Here is a 23264-nt window from a genome sequence, read left to right as displayed (position 1 = left end):
ATCAGGTATAGAGATTCTGGTATTCGTGAGATTTAGGGGCTAGATGTCCTCGTAGGCAGACTATTCCTTGATTGCTGATTGTGAAGAAATGCTGAGAATTCGATAATTTATGGTATGAGTTATGGATAAGTTGTTATGGACTTCTGGGAAGGTTATTCATCTGATCAGAATTGGTTTGGGGGCTATTTGTAAGCCTAATGAGAATGTGTAATCTATATATTAGATTGGGTTTGGTTACTCTCATGTAATATCTATCCTGGGTATAGTACCGAGTAGAATGGATGTTATTCATGCTCCAGTCTGTGTTATGTGCTTTTCTCTTATGTTATGATGGGTTGTGAAGTTATATGATTATTCGCACACATGTTATAATTTTGTTCAGGCCTTATGCCGATATGGGCGAGCTAGCCCTAGTGATGTTGATTTACTTATTGCACCTTAGTTGTGCTTGCTTTTCTACGTATTATATTTTTCCTTTCTTCTTTCCACTATTATATTTGTGCACTCTAGCGTGCTTGATGTTGGCATACATATGATTGGGGATCCCGAGCATTTTGGCTCGATGGGTATCCCTATGTGGATTGATACATTTAGGATCGGGTTGTGCGCCGCAATGATGTTATGTGGGATACCCTTCCTTGTGTTTATTTCATATTTTATTTTTCCTCTGTGGGATGAGTTAATGAAATTGTACTTTTGTTGTTAGATCTGTTGTACTTGTTAGATAGTAATCGTACTCTGCTTTCTTTCTATTATTAGATACTTTCTTTCTGAGTTGTTGCTTGTTTGGTGTACGGACCGTGTTGTATGAGAACCCATGTGGTTTTGGTGTGACTTGTCATCTAGGCTGCTTGTATTGGCTGAGACGAGGTTTCTAGACCTGAGATTTGCACAATCGTATCAGGATGAGGAGTGTTTGTAAGAGTGATACCATATTTTCGCTCAGAATGGGGCAATGGTCCCTTGTCGGACGAGAGATATTCTTGGCTTGTTGATTTCATGGGTGGTTATGAGTTTCTGCATGTTTCTTTTATCATAGGCAGCGTTGTGAAAGTCCAGAACGAGGTTTTTTCGGATATGAAGAGTATTACCGGTACCAAGATTGTTATTGGGCTGCTATGGTGGTCGGGAGTTATTGCTACACCCATCTGAGTTGTGTGGAATAGCAGGTGATTATACCTTTCTAACGACCCGGCCGGTCGTTTTGAGAGTTGTAGCCTTGATCCCCCATTTATTTCTCATTTTATGCTTTATAGCTGCTATGTGACTTGCCGAGGTAGTTGGTTCAGGTCCGGAGAGGTTGCGGAATGAATTGAGACACTTAGAATCAAGTTTGAAAGCTTAAGTTGAAAAGGTTGGCTAGTTGTGGACTTATGTGTAGACGACTCCGGAATGGAGTTTTGATGGTTTGGTTAGCTTCGTTGGGTGATTTTGGACTTAGGAGCATGTCGAGATTGTGAATTGGAGGTCCGTAGTGGAATTAGGCTTGAAATGGCAAAAGTTGGAAATTTGGAGGTTTGAACGAGAGTGGACTTTGTGGCTATCGGGCTCGGATTGGAGTTCCAGAAGTTGGAGTAGGTACGCGCCGTCATTTGTGACTTATGTGCAAATTTTGAGGTCAATCGGACGTGATTTGATAGGTTTCGGCATCATTTGTAGAAGTTGGAATTCCTTAGTTTTTAATAGGCTTGAATTGGGATGCGATTCGTATTTTTGAGGTTGTTTGATGTGATTTGAGGGTTCGACTAAGTTCGTATTGTATTTTAGGACTTTTTGGTATAATTGGGTGAGGTGTCGGGGGCTTCGGATGGTTAACGGATCGAATTTGGATTTTGGATGATTGCTAAAGCTGGGAGTCTGTTGGTGTAATCGCACCTGCGAAGCTTTGATTGCAGGTGCGAGCTGTGTTGCACAGAAGCGGCCAAGAGTTGAGCTGGGTAGTGCGAAGAGATTGCCCACACCTGCGGAGTCGCAGGTGCGAAGAATTGAGTGCAGAAACGGAAATGGAGATGGGGGTTGGGTCCGCAGAAGCGGTCATTTGGCTCGCAGAAACGAGTCTGCTGGTGCGCTGTTATGGTCCGCAGAAGTGAAGGGAACCGCAGCAACGGGATATGGATCGCTTCCGCGACACCACAGAAGCAGATAAGTTGTCGCAGGTGCAAGAACGCCTGGACGGTGTTTTAAAAATAAGGGTTCCGTGATTTTTACCATTTTAAACATTTCATGCTCGGGATTTGGCGATTCTTGAGAGGATTGTCGGGGGATTTCTTGAGGTAAGTCACTTGTGGTTAAGTTTATTCAATAATTTTGTTTCCCCATTGATTTTCCCGCCTAGATTGTGTGGTTTTAAGGTGTAATTTGGGGGTTTGAGGCTAGGGATTTGGAGAGTTTAATTTGGGGATTTGAGTGGCGATTTGATGTCGGATTTTGATAAATTTGGTATGGTTAGCCTCGTTGTTGAATGGGCTTCCAAATTTTGTGACTTTTGATGGATTCCGAGACGTGGGCCCGGGGGGGGGGGGCGGCTTTTGAGTCGACTTTTTTTATTTTGATTAATAGATTATTAATTACTTATGGAATTGATTCCTTTAGCCCATGTTGATCGTATCAAACTGCTTGTGGCTAGATTCGATGCATTTGGAGGCCGATTCGTGAGGCAAGGGCGTGTTGGAGTAGAGATTTGCACGGTTTGAGGTAAGTAACACTTCTAAACTTGGTTCTGAGGGTATAAATCCTTGAATTACGTGTTAAATAATTTGTTTGTAGGTGACGCATATGCTTGGTGACGGGCGTGTGGCCGTGCACCATAGAATTTGTGACTTAATTGATTCCGTGGAGTTGCATAATCAACTAATCATATCATTATCCACATATCCTCCACATGTTAGAGGAATTGAGCTGAGACTCATGTTAAAGATCATGTTTAGGCTACGTGCCGATATTTTGGGACCCACAGAGGTCTTATTGCTATTGAATTACTTGTTTAAAATTTACAATTTTGTATTCAGTCACATTTATCATTTGCATATCGTATCTTAGTCTCTGTTTCCATTCATTGATACATCATATCATCATGTTGGGCCAATTTTCATGACAATGTGAGCCCAAGAGATTGGAGAGATTATTGACTGAGCGAGGCCGAGAGCCTGATTATGAGTGATAATCATGAGATCGGGCTGCATGTCGCAACATGCTTCTATTTATTTATGCCTGGATCTAGCTTATTATAGCGCTTGGGTTGAAGGAGCCCCTCCGGAGTCTGCATCCCCACAGTGAGCGCAGTGGATATTATATTTGGGATAGAGTTCCCTGGCATGAGTTGCCATATATATTCACGCTTGGAATGGAGTTCCCTAGGCATGGAGTTGCCTATACATTATACTTGGGATGGAGTTCCCTAGGCTGAACATGCCCTGTACTGTATAGAGTGATTGAGCACCCTGAGAGTGTGAGTACGCAAGGCTTCCATTGTAGTGTACCACAGACAGCATTCACAGTGGCATGTAGGTATAGAAATGTCATATCCCTCCTATCATTCAGAGTTGGTCTATTTTACTTGTATTGAGTTTTACTTGATGAACTTGAAAACATGCCTACATTTCCGCACTGTTTTTTCTATATTGAACTGTGCATGTTGAGTTCGTCACTACTTTTAGTCCAAAGGTTAGATTTATTACTTATTGAGTTGGTTGTACTCACGCTACATCCTGCACCTCGTGTGCAGATCCGGGTGGTTCCGGTCATAGCAGTTGCTGAGTTACGGAGTCCAAGACATTCGGAGATCATCGAGGTAGCTGCTGGGCATTCGCAGACCTTGACTCTCCTCCCACATCTTTCATGTAATTTATTTTAGTGTTATTTTCTAGACGGTGTACCAGACTATATCTTTATGTAGATGCTCATGTACTCAGTGACACCCCAATTTTTTGGAGAGATGATGTATTGAGTTATGACTTCCTATCCTGCTTTTAAAAGAATTCATTTAATTAAGCTGTTTTTATATCTTTCAAAGATTTAAAGTATTGGAAATGTTTGAGTAGTCGGCTTGCCTAGTACTATGATAGGCGCCATCACGACGGGTTGGTTTTGGGTCGTGACAATCTTGGGTTGAGGTTGTGACTAGATTCAGCTTGTTTAGAGTTATACGGTACATAGATGCAAGAATAGCTTCATATAATGAGTTCCGAATGATGGGGATTTGTGTTTAAGTTTCATGGACAAAGGTTGAAGTAAGGATTCTCTGTTAGGTGATTTTGTGGGGCTTATATGAACTGGGGTGACGTGGGATCACCCATGGATGTGTATGGTGAGGTTATATGGAGATTTGATGGCTTTGGAACGACTCTTGGCACGTTCGAGGACGAATGTATGTTGAAGTGAGGGAGAATGTAACGACCCAACCGGTCGTTTGAGCTTTAGAATTCCATTTGGTTGTTTGAAACTTTGAGTAGCTTCATATTACGTATTATGACTTGCGTGTATGATTGATTTCGATTTTCAAGCGGTTAAGAATTGATTTGGAAGAATGATTCTCATTTTAGAAGCTTTAAGTTGGAAGAGTTGACCAAGGTTTGACTTTTGGGCAAACGGACTCGAAATCGAGTTTTTATTTCGAATAGGTTTGTATGATGATTTTGGACTTGTACGTATGTTCGGATTTGATTTTGGAGGTTCCTAGAAGAACTCGACACTATTTGTCGAAAGTTGACAATTTGAAGAACTTAAGAGTTCATAAGTTTGACCAATAGTGGACTTTAGTGTTATTGGACTCCAATTGGTGTTCTGAGACTTTGGAAAGGTCTATATAGTTGAATTGAACTTGTGTGCAAAGTTTGAAAGTAATCAGAAGTGTTTAAGTGTGATTCGGACACTCTTTTGAAATAATGAAGATTTAACAACTTAAGAGAAATTCAATTCGGTTTGAGCCTGAATTTTTTTGTTGTGATGTTCTCGTGGGTGTTTTGAGGCTTTGGATAAGTTTGGATGATGTATTTATACTTAGTGGTGTGATTGGATGGGGTCCCGAGGGGCTCGGATGTGTTTTGAATCATTGGTTGAGAAACTAGTTTTGTTAAGGATTTGAAATTTGACCATGGTCAATATCGGGTCAAGATTACCTCTTTTCGGTGTTTTGAGTGCGCGAGCAGGTTTGGAGCGTATTTTGTGATTGAAATACATATATGGTTTGTGTTCGAGAGGTTCAAAATGAGTTTTGGATGCTAAAACGAAGATTTTCGTATTGCTGTTTTTTTCTGGTGTAAATAATTACGAAACTGCCATTGCCATTTTCAGATTTCTTTTAAAACTTCAAAATATCATATCTCCCTCATTTTAAGGTCAAATTGGGTGATTCAAGAGTCTATCTTAGGTGTAATCTCCCAAAGATCGTGTTAGGCTTATCAAATGTAAGTTTCAGAATTATCTAAGACCTGAATCGAGCTGGGACTGCTGCTGCATTATTTTTTCTTTTTCGGAATTTAGTTACTTTTTCTCACAAGGTTTTTGGAGTTCGGTTTTGGGCGATTTTTGGAGGAGATTTTTATTACTTGGATTGGGATAAGTATTTTTTATTCAGATTTGTTATTATTTCATGATTCCAACCACAATTTTAGTGTTTGATTAATAATTTGAATTGAAGAAATTGGGGATTTTAGTAAAAACTTTCTAAAACATAAATTGATGGTTTGAAGGCCGATTTGAGGTTGGAATTGATTGATTTTGATATAATTGGACTTGTATTGGAATGAATGTTCGAAATTTGTGAGTTTTATCGGGTTCCGAGGTACCAGCCCGGCGTTGACTTTATGAGTTGACTTTTTAGTATTCATTAACGATCGAAACTTTATTATCAGAAATTGTTTCCTATGTCTTTTATTTATAAAATTAAGTTATTTTGGCTAGATTCGAGTCGTTCGGAGGTTGTTTCATATAGGAAGGGATTCTTTGAGGTAAGTATCTTGCCTAACTTTGTATGGGAGAAACTACCCTTTAGGATTTGGGTTGAGTGTACTATTTGAATTAAGTGAAAGACGTGTACACGAGGTGACGAGTGTGTACACGATCTTATATGTGGCATTTGACCAGTTTAGACTCTTAGGCTTCTTTCTTGCATTTAATTGAAGTGGTTAGTACATGTTCTATCTTTTATTGTCAAGTTTACTCTTACCTGCTTTAATTATTAATTGCAATTACTTGTTGAATTCATGCCTTATCCATTATGTACCTTAAGTGTTAATTGATTCTTGTAACCATACCTTTATTTATGAACCGTCATTACTTTCTATTTGACCTTGTGAGTCAACATGTAATTATTTTATCCGCTTGTGACCTTCTTTGTTTAGTTTATTTATTTTGTTTTATTTTGTGATACGACGTAGTTGGTTGTAATTTGTTTGCTTAATTCATATTGTTTGGGGATCGGGTTGCACTCCGCAATGGTATTGAAATAATATGAAGAGATATGATATGGAGCGATAAGGACAGATCATATGATATAGGTGGGATCGATTGCATGCCACAATGGATTAATATGTCGTAATTATTTGTGACAGTAGAGTTATTCTCGGTTGTGATTCTCATGGTTCATTCTTGTCACGGCCCTGATTCTCCTCCATAGGATATCATGACGACACCTAGTCTCTAAGACTAGGTAAGCCTAACAAGCATGCGGAATAATTAAAATAATAATCTAAAAGCTCAAAACATCAGCAACTGTATAAAGTAAAAACTGCAACTCAAGTATATATACATCTCCCAAAACCCGGTAGATATAAGTCACAAGCTCTAGATACAATGTTCCAACTATCCTAAACATCACTCTCTATCAAAACATAAAGAAACAAGGAAAAGACGGAATAGAAGGGGACTCCGAGGCCTGCGGACATGGGCAGGTGTACCTTGAAGTCTTCAGGCAGCAGCACAACACTCTAATATCGAGGCCGATAGGATGTACCTGAAGGTAACAACACGGAATAAAGAAGACAAAAACAACACGTAAGGAAGCGAAAATCTTAGAAATTAAGGAACAACAATAACAACAATACAACAAATAGAGGAAATCAACAGGGGCACTCCCGAGGTACTGCCTCATAGTCCTAAAAGTAAATATCTCACAATCTTTCCTTATAATAACGATCGCACGGCAGAAACCTCATGCCACAATAGCAGTCTGCACGGCAGAAACCTCGAGCCACAATAACAACCCGCACGGTAGAAACCTCGTGCCACAATAACAACCCGCACGGCAGAAACCTCGTGCCACAATAACAATTTGCACGGCAGAAACCTCGTGCCATAATAACAACCCGCACGGAAGAAACCTCGTGCCACACCAAACAATCACCTCAACAATAGTCACGAAAAACCAAAACATAACAAATGAAACAATGACATTCCAAGCAAAGAATCCCACGGTTAAATAATGAATACGGAATCAAAGAAGTAGGTAATTCGACTAAGCATGTTGTACAAATTGCAAATAAGAGATAAGACACATAGACATATGAAATTAGGCTAAACATGATGACTACACATGCTAGAGTAACTTAATTATGGAAATTAAAGGAAACTACTTAGCAAAAATTGAATTTTCAACATTTAGCCCGAGTACGCACTCGTCACCTCGCGTACACGGCCTTCACATATTGCAAATTACCATAACAGTACCAAATCCTAAGGAGAATTTTCCCCCACACAAGGCTAGACAAGTCACTTATCTCAAACCACGCTCAATCAATCAATAAGAAGGCATTTCCCTCGATTTTCTGACTCTGAACGGCTCAAATCGAGCCAAAACCGATTACATACTATAAATATAACTATTGGAAACTAATCTAAATAATGAAATTATGATTTTAGCAAGAATTGGGAAAATCGCCCCAAAAATTCAACCTGGGCCCATGTCTCGTAACCCAACCAAAATTATAAAATCCGAATACTCATTCAATATTGAGTCCAACTATACAAGAATTATCCAAATTCGAACTCATTTGGCCTTTCAAAACTCAAGAATTTGGTCTAAGAACTTTACACCTTTTTCCCAAATTTTTCAACCCAAATCCTTAATTAAATGAAAAATCGAAGATAGATTAGTGGAAATTACTCAAAAATGAGTTAGGAACTCTTACCCCAACAATCCCTCTGAAAATCCCTCAAATTATCGCCTCAATCCGAGCTCTCAAAGTCCTAAAATGAAAATGAGATCAAACCCTCGATCTTTTCCCTTTTTCTGCCAAGTTATGTCGCACCTGCGACCTTACTACTGCACCTGCGGAAAAGTCATCGCAGGTGCGGATTTCACTTAATCCACAGAGTCCACTTCTACGAACATAGGGCCTCACTTGCGCATGCGCGCCTACGATAATTGATTCGCACTTGCGACCTTAGCCGATCATGCGCATCTCCTCACCGCAGAAGCGAAGCCGCTTCTGCGAAACATTTTTCGCATCTGCGAGGCCTTGCCTGGGCTACCTTGTCCTCTTATGCGTTCCCTCAAGTGCACGTGTGAGTCCTCACCTACGTTCATAACCTCCGCAAGTGCAATTAAACTAGAAGCTGGGAGCTTCAGCATTTGCACAAGTCCAACATTTGTTCCTATATCGATCTGAATCATACCTGGGGCCCCCGGGACCCTGTCCGAGTATACCAACTAGTTCCAAAACACATAATGGACCTACTCAAGGCCAAAAACCACATCAAACAATGCTAAAAACACGAATTGTGCACCGATTCAAGCCTAATGAACTTTAGAACTTCTAACTTCTACATCTGATGCCTAAACCTATCAAATCACGTCCGATTGACCCCAAATTTTGCACACAAGTCATAATTGACATTACGTACCTATTCCAACTTCGGGAATCAGAATCCGACCCCGATATCAAAAAGTCCACTCCTAGTCAAACTTCCCAGAATTCCATCAATTTCCAACTTACGCCAATTCACGTTGAAACGACCTACGGACCTCCAAATCAACGTCCGGACACACTCCTAAGACCAAAATCATCATACGGAGCCACTGGAACCATAAAAACTCCATTTCGGAGTCATCTTCACATAGGTCAACCTACGGTCAACTCCTATTCTAATTTAGGGACTATGTTCCCCATTCCACTCTGAAACTCACCCGAACTCGACACCAAGCGCCCCGGCAAGTCACATAACCACAAAAATAAAGTGGAGAGAGCAATAAATAGGGGATCGGGGCTAATACTCTCAAAATGACCGGCCGGATCGTTATATCTTCCCCCTCTTAAAACAAATATTCATCCTCGAACGAGTATAGAGACATACATGTATTGGTGAAAAGATGAGGATAACGACTGCGCATATCATGCTCGATCTCCCAAGTCGCCTCCTCGATAGGCTGACCCCTCCATTGGACCTTAACTGACGCAATGTTCCTCGACCTCAACTTTCGAACCTGCCTGTCCAAAATGGCCACCGGCTTCTTAACATAAGATAGATCCTTGTCCAACTGGACTAAGCTGAAGTCTAACACATGAGATAGATCGCCGTGATACTTCTGGAGCATGAAATCATGGAACACTGGATGAACTGCAGAGAGACTAGGTGGTAGTGCAAGTCTGTAAGCCACCTCTCCAACCTTCAAGAATCTCAAAAGGTCCGATATACTTAGGGCTTAACTTTCCCTTCCTCCCGAACCTCATAACACCCTTCATGGGCAAAACTCGGAGAAAGACCCGCTCCCCAACCATGAATGCAACATCGTGAGCCTTCCAATATACATAACTCTTATGTCTGGATTGGAGGCTGTACGAAATCGATCCTGAATCAATTTAACCTTTTCCAAAGCATCTTGAACCAAGTTTCTACCCTATAACCTAGCATCACCCGGCTCAAACCAACCCACCAGAGACCGGCACGGCCTACCATGCAAAGCCTCATATGGTGCCATCTGAATGCTCGACTGATAACTATTGTTGTAGGCAAACTCCGCAAGTGGCAAGAACTGAACCTAAGAACCCCCAAAATCCATCACATACGCACGGAGCATATCCTCAAATATCTGAATAGTGCGCTTGGATTGTCCGTCCGTCTGAGGGTGAAATGTTGTACTCTACTCCACCCGCGTGCTCAACTCATGTTGTACAGCTATCCAAAACCGCGATGTAAACTGCATACCCCTGTCAGAGATAATAGATACCGGCACGCCATGAAGCCTGACAATCTCGCGAACATAAACTTGAGCCAGCTGCTTTGAAGAGTAAGTGGTCGCCACTAGAATGAGATGAGCTGACTTGGTCAATCTATCCGCAATCAATCATACTGCATCGAACCTCCTCTAAGTCTGTGGGAGCCCAATAACAAAATCCATAGTGATCCGCTCCCATTTCCACTCCGAAATCTCTAGCTTCTGAAGCAATCCACCTGGACGTTGATGCTCATACTTCACCTGCTGACAATTTATACACTAAGCTACATACTCCAATATGTCCTTCTTCATTCTCCTCCAACAATAATGCTGCCTCAGGTCCTGATACATCTTCGCGGCACCTGGATGATTGGAGTACCGCGAACTGTGAGCCTCCTGGAGAATCAACTCATGCAAACCATCTACATTGCGCACACATAGTCTGCCCTGCATTTGTAATACACCGTCATCTCCAATAGTGACCTCCTTGGCATCACCGTGTTGCACCGTGTCCTTAAGGACAAGAAGATAGGGGTCATCATACTGACGCTCTCTGATACGATCATAAAGAGAAGACTGAGAAACAACACAAGCCAAAACTCGACTCGGCTTGGAAACATCCAATCTAACAAACTGGTTGGCCAAGGCCTGAACATCCAAGGCTAATGGCCTCTCTGCTATCGGTAGATATGCTAAGCTGCCAAACTCTTCGTCTTGTGACTCAAGGCATCGGCCACCATATTGGCCTTCCCGGGATGATATAGAATGGTGATATCATAGTCCTTAAGCAACTCCAACCACCACCACTACCGCAAGTTAAGATCCTTCTGTTTGAACAGATGTTATAGACTCTGGTGATCGGTGTAGACCTCACAAGGGACACCATACAAATAGTGCCACCAGATCTTCAAGGCATGAACAATAGCTACTAACTCGAGGTCATGGACAAGATAGTTCTTCTCATGCACCTTCAGCTATCTAGATACGTAAGCAATCACCCTACCGTCCTGCATCAACACTGCACTGAGACCAATGCACGAGGCATCACAATACACCATATAGGACCCCAAACCAGTAGGCAATACCAATACCGGGGTTGTAGTCAAAGCAGTCTTGGGCTTTTGAAAGCTCTCCTCACACTCCTCGATCCACCTGGACGGAGCACCCTTATGGGTCATCCTGGTCATAGGTGTTGCAATAGACGAGAAACCCTCTACAAATCGACGATAATACCCTGCCAAGCCAAGAAAACTCTGAATCTCCATAGTTGAGGATGGTCTGGGCCAACTCTGTATTGCTTTAATCTTCTTTGGATACACCTTGATCCCCTCACTCGATACTACATGACCTAAAAATGCCACTGAATCTAGCCAAAATTCACACTTCGAAAATTTTGCATATAACTTCTTTTCTCTCAAGGTATGAAGCACAGTCCTCAGGTGTTGCTCATGATCCTCCCGGCTCTGAGAGTACACTAGAATGTCGTCAATAAATACAATGACGAATGAGTCAAGATAGGGCTAAAATACATTGTTCATCAAGTGCATGATTGCTGCTGGGGCGTTGGTCAGCCCAAAAGACATCACAAGGAACACGAAATGACCATACCGAGTCCTGAAGGTAGTCTTCGAGATATCTGGCTCCCGAATCATCAACTGATGATATCCCGAACGCAAGTCGATCTTAGAGAATACTCTGGAACCTCGAAGCTGATCAAATAGGTCATCAATACGTGACAATAGATACTTGTTCTTCACTGTAACCTTGTTCAACTGGTGATAATCAATAAACATTCGCATAGAACCATCCTTCTTCTTTACAAACAAGATAGGAGCACCCCAAGGCGACACACTGGGCCGAATGAAGCCCTTATCGAGTAACTCCTGCAACTGCTCCTTTAACTCTTTTAACTCTGCTAGGGCCATACGATAGGGTGGAATAGAAATGGGTTGAGTGCCCGGTAACAAATCAATACCAAAGTCGATATCCCTGTCGAGCGGCATGCCTGGAAGATCTGTCGGGAATACATATGGATAATACCTCACTATCGGAACTGACTCGACGGTAGGAGTATCAACACTAACATCCTCACATATGCCAGATACATGTTACACCCCTTTTCAACCATTCGCTGGGCCTTTAGATATGAAATAACCCTGATAGGAACATAATCTAAGGTATCTCGCCACTCTAACCACGGTAGACCTGGCATAGCCAACGTCACCATCTTGGCATGACAATCAAGAATAGCATGACAGGGAGACAACCAGTCCATGCCCAAAATAACATCAAAATCCACCATACTAAGCAACAATAATCGGCTCTGGTCTCAAAACCACTAAGAACAACCAAACACGACCGATACACACGGTTAACAACAATAGAATCTCCCATGGGCATAGACACATAAACAGAAGAACTCAAAGAATCACGGGATATACCCAAATACGGAGCAAATTTAGATGACACATAGGAATAAGTGGAGCCTGGATCAAATAAGACTGATGCATCTCTATGACAGACCGGAATAATACCTGTGATGACAGAATCGGATGCAACTGCCTCTGACCTAGCAGGAAGGGCATAATATCTAGCCTGGCATCATCCTCTAGGGAGACCTCTACCTGCTCGACCTCCACCTCGAGCTGGCTGTGCAGGTGGAGTGGTAGCTGGTGCTGTAACCATAGCCTGAGGACCTGATGGAGCACGCGGTGCCTGAGCGATCTGTAGAGGTGTACCCCGCCTGAGTCTGGAGTAATCCCTCATCATATGACGAGTGTCACAACACATAAAACAAGATCTAAAAGGACGTGGTTGTTGTGGCTGGCTCGGGCCTGATCGGCTGGACTGACCGCTGAAAGAACCCCGTACAGGAGGTGCACTAGACAATGGCGGTGCATAATAGGGAGTTTGGGGCCTAGGACTGGCCGGAATACTACTGGCAGCTGGAAGTGTAGAATGAACAGGGCAACTCACATAGCCCCTACCCTGACGAGTTGCAACTGGGGCACAAGTACCACTATAAGTGCCGGACTCTCGAGACCTCTTGGCCTCTCTCTCCTTTCTCTCTCCCGAGTCAGCATGACCTCCAATCTCCTAGCAATCCCCACTACCTGCTGGTATGCAATGTCCATCTTCAACTCTCGGGCCATGCTAAATCTGATACTGGGGTCGAGCCCCTCGATAAATCGAAGGACCCGCTCTCTAACAGTATCAACCAAGGCCGGTACATGTCTAGCCAAATCACTGAACCGGACCGCATACTCCGACACGATAATGGAACCTTGGCGCAACTGCTCAAACTCAGCACGCCATGCATCTCTAAGACTCTGTGGAACATACTCCCTCAAGAACATATCTAAGAACTGAGTCAAAGTGAGTGAAGTTTCCTCGGCCGGACTAGCCACCTCATATGCTCGCCACCACTGATAGGCCGCTCCTCTAAGCTGGAACGTAGTGAAAGCAACCCCACTAGACTCTGCAATACCCATAGTACGGAGGATACGGTGGCACTTCCCAAGAAAACCCTAGGCATCCTCTAACGCCAAGCCATTAAAAGTAGGAGGGTAGTACTTCTTGTACCTCTCAAGCCTGAGCTGCTCCTCCTCAAAAACTGTTTTCCTAGCCTCGGGCTGAACTGGGGATACTGGCTGCACTGGTATAACCTCTGGAACCTGGTCGACCTGGACCCGCAGCTCTGGGGTACGGGCGGCGGGAGTCTATATTCCTCCCCCGGCCTAAGATGTGGCAGGAGCAAGTGGTATCAACGCTGCTTGAGCCAAAGTGCTCAACATGCTCAGAAACTAGGTGAGAGTCTCCTGTAGGGCTGGTACAGTAACAAGAATCTCAGGTGTCTGCCCTCCAACTAGAGCTACTGGTGGCTCTTCTGTAGTAGCTCGTGCAGGTGCTCTGGCTGCACCACGTGGACGTCCTCGGCCTCTACCCGGCCCGGCCTCTCGCAGCTCTAGCAGGGGGCGCGGGTGTCAGGTCATCTGATCCAGTTGTACGTTTCCTCACCATCTGTGAGAGAATAGAAAGACAAATATTTAGAATCCGAAGTGAAAAGTTTTGCATGTTAAGGAATCAAAGAAGTTAAGCTTTTCCTAACAGTTCCATAGCCTCCCGAAGATAAGTACAGACGTCCGTACCGATCCGCGAGACTCTACTGAACCTGCTTGTGACTCATAACACCTATGAACCTAGAGCTCTGATACCAACTTTGTCACGGCCCCAATTCCCATCTGTAGGATGTCGTGACAGCACCTAGTCTCTAAGACTAGGTAAGCCTAACAAGCATGCGGAATAATTGAAATGATAATCTAAAAGCTCAAAATGTCAGCAACTGTATAAAGTAAAAACTGCAACTCAAGTATATATACATCTCCCAAAACCCAGTAGATATAAGTCACAAGCTCTAGATACAATGTTGTAAATATCCTAAACATCACTCTCTATCAAAACATAAAGAAATAAGGAAAAGACGAAATAGAAGGGGACTCTGAGGCCTGCAGACGCGGGCAGGTGTACGTTGAAGTCTCCAGGCAGCAGCACAACACTCTAATATCAAGGCTGATAGGATGTACCTGGATCTGCACAAAATCATGTGCAAAAGCGTAGTATGAGTACACCACAATGGTACCCAGTAAGTGCCAAGTCTAACCTCGGTAGAGTAGGGACGAGGTCAGGTCAGGGCCCTACTGGGAAAGATAAGAAACAAGGCAAAAGATATAATGATATAATAAAGTAACAGGGAAGTGTAACAATAGTAATTTATGGAAGGTAACAATACGGAATCAAGAAGACAAATACAACACGTAAGGAAGCAAAAATCTTACAAGTTAAGGAAATAAAACAACAACAACAACAACAACAACAATAGAGCAAATAGAGGAAATCAACAGGGGCACTCCCGAGGTACCGTCTCGTAGTCCCAAAAGTAAATATCTCATAATCTTTCCTTATAATAACAATCGCACTGCAAAAATCTCGTGCCATAATAACAATCCACACGGTAGAAACCTCGTGCCACAATAACAACCCGCACAGCAGAAACCTCATGCCACAACTAAACACTCACCTCAATAATAATCACGATAAACCAAAACATAACAAATGAAACAATGATATTCCAAGCAAAGAATCCCATAGTTAAATAATGAATGCCAAATCAAGGAAGAAGGTAATTCGACTAAGCATGTTGTACAAATTTTCAAATAAGAGATAAGACACGTAGACATATAAAATTAGGCTAAACATGATGACTACACATGCTAGAGTAACTCAATTAAAGAAATAAAAGGAAACTACTTAGCAAAAACTGAATTTTCAACATTTAGCCTGAGTACGCAATCGTCGCCTCGCGTACACGGCCTTCACATATTGCAAATTACCATAACAGTACCAAATCCTAAGGGGAATTTCCCCCCACACAAGGCTAGATAAGTCACTTACCTCAAATCACGCTCAATAATTCAATAAGAAGGCCTTTCCCTCGATTTTTCGACTCCGGACGACTCAAATCTAGCCAAAAGAAATTACATACTTTAAATATAACTATAGGAAACTAATCTAAATAATAAAATTATGATTTTAGCAAGAATTGGAAAAATCGCCCCAAAAAGTCAACCCGGGCCCATGTCTCGGAACCCGGCCAAAATTATAAAAATCGAACACTCATTTGATATCTAGTCCAACCATACAAGAATTATCCAAATTCAAACTCATTTGGACTTTCAAAACTCAAGAATTTGGTCTAAGAACTTCACACCTTTTCCCCCAAATATTTCAACCCAAATCCTTAATTAAATGAAGAAATCGAAGATAGATTAGTGAAAATTAATCAAAAACGAGTTAGGAACTCTTACCCCAACAATCCCTCTGAAAATCCCTCAAATTATCGCCTCAATTCGTGCTCTCAAAGTCCTAAAATGAAAATGATATCAAACCCTTGATCTTTTCCTTTTTTCTGCCCAGTTATGTCGCACTTGCGACTTTACTGCCGCATCTGCAGCTCCGCACCTACGGAAAATTCATCGTAGGTGCGTATTTCACTTAATCCATAGAGTCCGCTTCTGCAGGCATAGGTCCGCACCTACGCGTGCACCTGCGACAATTGTTTCGCACCTGCGACCTTAGCCGCTCCTGCGCATCTCCTCACCGCAGAAGCAAAGCCGCTTCTGTGGAACATTGTCCGTATCTGTGACACCTTTCCTGGGCTGCCTTGTCCGCTTTTGTGTTCCCTCAAGCACATGTGCAAGTCCTCACCTGCGGTCATAACCTCTGCAAGTGCTATTACACCAGAAGCTGGGAGCTTCAACATTTGCACAAGTCCAACAATTGATCCGATATCGATCTGAATCACACCTGGGACCCTCGGGAGCCCGTCCGAGTATACCAACCAGTTCCAAAACACATAACAGACCTACTCGAGGCCAAAAACCACATCAAATAATGCTAAAAACACGAATTGCGCATCGATTCAAGCCTAATGAACTTCAGAACTTCTAACTTCTACATCTGATGCCGAAACCTATCAAATCACGTGCAATTGACCCCAAATTTTGCACACAAGTTATAATTGACATTACGAACCTATTCCAACTTCCAGAATTAGAATTTGACTCCGATATAAAAAAGTCCCCTCCAAGTTAAACTTCCCAAAATTCTACTTATTTCCAACTTTCGCCAATTCACGCCGAAATGACCTACGGACCTCCAAATCAACGTCCGAAAACACTCTAAAGACCAAAATCATCATACAAAGCCACTGGAATCGGAAAAACTCCATTCATGAGTCGTCTTCATACAAGTCAATCTACGGTCAACTCCTACGACTTAAACTTTCAATTTAGGGACTATGTGCCCCATTCCACTCCGAAACTCACCCGAACCCAACACCAAGCGCCTCGGAAATTCACATAACCACAAAAATAATGTAGAGGGAGCAATAAATAGGGGATCGAGGCTAATACTCTCAAAACGACCAGCCGGGTCGTAACAATTCTCTGTTGGAACAGTTTATCGGCTGAACGATTATTGTTGTTTCTTAAATCATTTCACTTGTATTTCTTATTGTATTTCATTGACTGTCAGTATTCTAATAATGGAACGATATAGACTTCTTGTGTGAGTCATGCATTCTACGTAGTTCGTAGTGTTGATTTAACATGCCAATCTGTGCCTCCGTTTATTCTTCGTAAATTGATTGTCAAGGTGAATTTACGTGTGTGGGGTCAGTATAACATATTCGGTTGAGTTGTTGTTAACCTAGAGGTTCTAAATAAAAGAATTATTAAGGTTCTTTACTTATGTGACTTTCAAAATAAAACTCGTTATCTCACTCGTTGCTTTACTATTTTAAATGGTTATCACATTGTTTTAGTTTAATTAGGTTTTCAAATTATATTCATCACCCCATTTGATGTTTACTATACTTGAAAGTTGTCATCACGTTATACTTTTAATAAATTATATATTTAATTCCTTAACTTAACGGATATTTTACTTTGTTTAAACATGATATTTTTACATATTTTATTGGTTTCCAAACTAAACCTATCTGATACTCTATTTCGTATAACTTCTTGTTATCTTAGTTTATTTGATTTCTAAAATGAACTCATTATCTCATTTGACGCCTTACTTTATTCCAGATTATTATTATGGTTTATTGGGTTTAAATATTTCTCTCGATCACTTTAATTGATATTTGACACGGATATATTGTACATGGTAGCACGTGGGCTTTTTCGTATCAAGGTGATGGATAATGTGGGCACGAGATGCCACGCGTGTAAGATTCAGAATTTTGGCTTATGATTTGTGGTTACGAGGAGTGGTGCCTCGGGGAAATTCTTGTTGTAATTCGTGCATTGGGAACGATTTGATTAATTTAGTTGTCATTTGTTTTCCTTATTTGAGTTCATTCATATCTCATCTGTGTTCTAACTATGTTGTGGCTTTATTACATGGTTACTTCTTGTTGCCGTTTGTGCTTATAGTATTTTCATTGTTGGTTGTAAATTAGTGATCCTTCCGATGTTAGTCTTACATTGATGTTCTTTCCATTGTTAGATTTATATTATATCCTGCACAAATTTCTATGTCTAGTAAGTGTCTTGACCTGGCCTCGTCACTACTCTACCGAGGTTAGGCTTGATACTTACTGGGTACCGCTGTGGTGTACTCATGCTACGCTTCTGCATATTTTTATACAAACCTAGGTACTTCTGATCACATTGTCTCGGGGAGTTGTGTCTGCACAGCTGAAGACTTCAAGGTATTCCTGCTTGTCATTTGCAGGCCTCGAAGTCACCTTCGGATGTTATCATTACTACTGTTTATCTACATTTCGAATTAGTATTATATATAGAGATTCAAGTGTATGTCATTAGAGCTTATGACTATGTACTACCGGTTCTAGGAATTGTATAGTAGAATCTTGCGGATCGGTACGGAGATATTTGTACTTATCTTCAAGAGACTACGAAACTATAAGGAAATTCCACTTCTTTCATTCCTTATCGTGCGGTGTTTATTCAACCTGAAGCTTATATCTTATATTCCTTTGCATCCACTTGTGTATGATATTGTGCACTCGGTATCAGCTATGCGTCGATGGTTCGTGATGCTACGAATTGGCTACAAGGGGGCCATGGATGCTCGATCATCGTCTCGAGGTGTTGTCCAGACTTAGGATGCGGATGTATTGAGAGATCATTCAGCTGTTCACATGGGCGTGCAGCAGGTTCTGGCATCTGGTTGATAAGTACGAGCTTGGGAAGATTTAATTGGTTGCCTAATCATTGCAATCATGGTAGGGGCATGAAATGATGTTGATTTGAGGATAGTTGGTGGTTCTAGAGACTATGTATTTTGTATGGGACTTCTATTCAGTGAAAGATACATATTGTCATTCAAGGCACTTGAGGAAACGGGCTTGACTGTCACAAGGATGGACATGCGCTTAGTAAGTGATCTGAGGTGTCTCACGATGGGAGTTGTACGAGCTATTAAGGTTGATATTGGGTATCATTGGGATTTATGCCCTATGGCTTCGCACCAAGTGGGGGAGTCTACTATCGACGATCGAATTGCATGGCCATGTGATATATCAGTCTTGGTATGAGGTATATATGTGGTATTTAAGGGTTCCTCAAAATTTGTGTATGGTTAAGGACTGAGATTTGCATGGGATAGTGCTAGGACTTGCGGTATTTCTGTATCATTAATAATTCTACATTTCAGTATCATAGAGGTTAGAGAAACAACTTCAGATTCACGGAAGGTCTCTTCATAGTGGGTGTTTTAGAGGAAATACAGTGGTATATGAGCTTTCAGGCTACGTGGTTTGTGCTAGGAACTCTTGTAGTGAGTTTTGGTTTGGGGTCATTACGTACCGGTAAGGAGAAGTGTTATCCTGAAGAAAAGTCGAAGAGGATTCGAAGAAATGGGTTAGCTCGGTGGTGTTGGGTTAGCATAACAATAAAGGTAATTAGTTTTGTTGGGATCGTAATGCCTTACTGGTGTTTTGTGGCAGTACTCTTAAGTTTGACGGTCTGCGTTACTCGGTTGAGTTGGGGGAAATTCAGTTCTAATGACTTGGTTATGTGCGGACGGGTTTCAGAGAGTTATTGATGGTGTCGACCACGACTCGAGCTGGCTGTCTGCTACTCGCATAAGAAATATATTGTGCATTATGGTTTTCTCCTGGATGGGGTCGCAAGTCCTAGATGGCATGGATGATTTCAGAAGTTAAGAGAATGCTGGATGGATATCGCATGAGAAGAGCGTGCATTTTAGGAGGCACCTTATGTTTTTACTTGCGGATGCTTGATTAATGTTATGGTGATCGCCTGGTTTTGGGCTTCTGAGGTTCAGGTTTTGCTACGTCACATGAAAGGTCTATGTGGGTGTTTTTCGTAAGATAATGGAGTATGAGTGATGTATCAGCCATTTGAGTAGCGAGCTTGAGATCAGGTATAGAGATTCTGGTATTCGTGAGATTTAGGGGCTAGATGTCCTCGTAGGCAGACTATTCCTTGATTGCTGATTGTGAAGAAATGCGGAGAATTGGATAATTTATGGTATGAGTTATGGATAGGTTGCTATGGACTTCTTGGAAGGTTATTCATCTGTTTGGGGATGATCGGAATTGGTTTGGGGGCTATTTGTAAGCCTAATGAGAATGCGTAATCTATATATTAGATCGGGTTTGGTTACTCTCATGTAATTGCTATCCTGGGTATAGTACCGAGTAGAATGGATGTTATTCACGCTCCAGTCTGTGTTATGTGCTTCTCTCTTATGTTATGATGGGTTGTGAAGTTATATGATTATTCGCACGCATGTTATAATCTCGTTCAGGCCTTATGCCGATATGGGCGAGCTAGCCCTAGTGATGTTTATTTTCTTATTGCACCTTAGTTGTGCTTGCTTTTCTACGTATTATATTTTTCCTTTCTTCTTTCCACTATTATATTTGTGCACTCTAGTGTGCTTGATGTTGGCATATATGTGATTGATGATCCCCGAGCATTTTGGCTTGATGGGTATCCCTGTGTGGATTGATATATTTAGGATCAAGTTGTGCGCCGCAACAATGTTATGTGGGATACCCTTCCTTATGTTTATTTCGTGCTTTATTTTTCCTTTGTGGGATGAGTTAATGAAATTGTACTTTTGTTGTTAGATCAGTTATACTTGTTAGATAGTCCTCGTACCTTGCTTTCTTTCTATTGTTAGATACTTTCTTTCTGAGTTATTTCTTATTTGGTGTACGGACTGTGTTGTGTGAGAACCCATGTGGTTTTGGTGTGACTTGTCATCTAGGCTGCTTGTATTGGCTGAGACGATGTTTCTAGACTTGAGATTTGCACAATCGTATCAGGATGAAGAGTGTTTGGAAGAGTGATACCATATTTCCTCTCAGAATGGGGCAATGGTCCCTTGTCGGACGAGAGAGATTCTTGGCTTGTTGATTTCATGGGTGGTTATGAGTTTCTGCGTGTTTCTTTTATCATAGGCAGCGTTGTGAAGGTCCAGAACGAGGTTCTTTTGGATATGAAGAGTATTACTGGTACCAAGATTGTTATTGGGCTGCGATGGTGGTCGGAAGTTATTGCTACGGGCATCTGAGTTATGTGGAATAGCAGCTGATTATACCTTGGGTTGAGGTTGTGACTTGATTCAGCTTGTTCAGAGTTATATGGTACATAGATGCAAGAATAGGGTCATATAATGAGTTCCGGGTGTTGGGGATTTGGGTTTTAAGGTTCATGGACTATGGTTGAAGTAAGGATTCACTGTTTGGTGGTTTTGTCGAGCTTATATGAATTGGGGTAATGTGGGATCACCCATGGATGTGTATGGTGAGGTTATAAGACGATTTGATGGCTTTGGAACGACTCTTGACATGTTCGAGGACGAACGTATGTTGAAGTGGAGAGAATGTAACGACCCGATCGGTCGTTTGAGCTTTAGCATTCCATTCGGTGGTTTGAGATTTTGAGTAGCTTCATATTACGTATTATGACTTGTGTGTATGGTTGATTTCAATTTTTGAGCGGTTAAGAATTGATTTTGAAGAATGATTCTCGTTTTAGAAGCTTTAAGTTGGAAGAGTTGACCAAGATTTGACTTTTGGGTAAACGGACTCGTAATTGGGTTTTGATTATTTTGATAGGTTTGTATGATGATTTTGGACTTGTACGTATGTTCGGATTTGGTTTCGGAGGTTCCTAGAAGAATTCGACACTATTTGTCGAAAGTTAACAATTTGAAGAACTTAAGAGTTCATAAGTTTGACCAATAGTTGACTTTGATGTTATTGGACTCCAATTGGTGTAGAGGTTAGTACCATGTTCTATATTTCTTGCATTTAATTGAAGTGGTTAGTACATGTTCTATCTTTTATTGTCAAGTTTACTCTTACCTGCTTTAATTATTAATTGCAATTACTTATTGAATTCGTGCCTTATCCGTTATGTACCTTAAGTGTTAATTGATTCTTTTAACCGTACCTTTATTTATGAACCGTCATTACCTTCTATTTGACCTTGTGAGTCAATATGTAATTATTTTATCCGCTTGTGACCTTATTTGTTTAGTTTATTTATTTCATTTAATTTTGTGATACAACGTAGTTGGTTGTAATTTGTTTGCTTAATTCATATTATTTGAGGATCCGGTTGCACGCAGCAATGGTATTGAAATGATATGAAAAGATATGATATAATGTGATAAGGACGGATGATATGATATAGGTGGGATCGATTTCATGCCACAATGGATTGATATGTCGTAATTGTTTGTGAAAGTAGAGTTATTCTCGATTGTGATTCTCATGGTTCATTCTCTATTGGAACGGTTTATCGGTTGAACGGTTATTGTTGTTTCTTAAATCATTTCACTTGTATTTCTTATCATATTTCGTTGACTGTCGGTATTCTAGTAATGGAACGATCGACACTTCTTGTGTGAGTCATGCATTCTACGTGGTTTGTAGTGTTGATTTAACATGCCAATCTGTGCCTCTGTTATTTCTTGGTAAATTGATTGTCAAGGTGAATTTACGTGTGTGGGGTCAGTATATCATATTCGGTTGAGTTGTTGATAACCTAGCGGTTCTAAATAAAAGAATTATTAAGGTGCTTTACTTATGTGACTTTCAAAATAAAACTCGTTATCTCACTCGATGCTTTACTATTTTAAATGGTTATCACATTTTTTTAGTTTAATTAGGTTTTCAAATTATATTCATCACCCCATTTGATGTTTATTATACTTGAAAGTTGTCGTCACGTTTTACTTTTAATAAATTATATATTTAATTCATTAATTTATGAATGTTTTACTTTGTTTAAACGCGATATTTCTACTTATTTTATTTGTTTCCAAACTAAACCTATCTGATACTCTATTTCGTATAACTTCTTGTTATCTTAGTTTATTTGATTTTTAAAATGAACTCATTATCTCATTTGACGCCTTACTTTATTCCAGATTATTATTATGGTTTATTGGGTTTAAATATTTCTCTCGATCACTTTAATTGATATTTGACACGGATCTATTGTACATGGTAGCACGTGGGCTTTTCCGTATCAAGGTG

The 23264-nt window shown here is 41.1% G+C and overlaps 1 protein-coding gene across 1 annotated transcript; it reads right to left on the bottom strand.

Annotated features, from left to right (window-relative positions):
* Positions 1 to 13125: 13125 nt before the first annotated feature.
* Positions 13126 to 13644, bottom strand: LOC138894094 (uncharacterized). The gene has a single exon (XM_070178773.1). The coding sequence runs from the start codon at positions 13642 to 13644 to the stop codon at positions 13126 to 13128; it is 519 nt and encodes a 172-aa protein (XP_070034874.1).
* Positions 13645 to 23264: the final 9620 nt, after the last annotated feature.

This window comes from Nicotiana tomentosiformis, chromosome 6 (genome assembly GCF_000390325.3).
Source record: "Nicotiana tomentosiformis chromosome 6, ASM39032v3, whole genome shotgun sequence".
Taxonomy (NCBI): Eukaryota; Viridiplantae; Streptophyta; class Magnoliopsida; order Solanales; family Solanaceae; genus Nicotiana; species Nicotiana tomentosiformis.
This window is presented reverse-complemented; position numbering and strand designations above follow the sequence as displayed.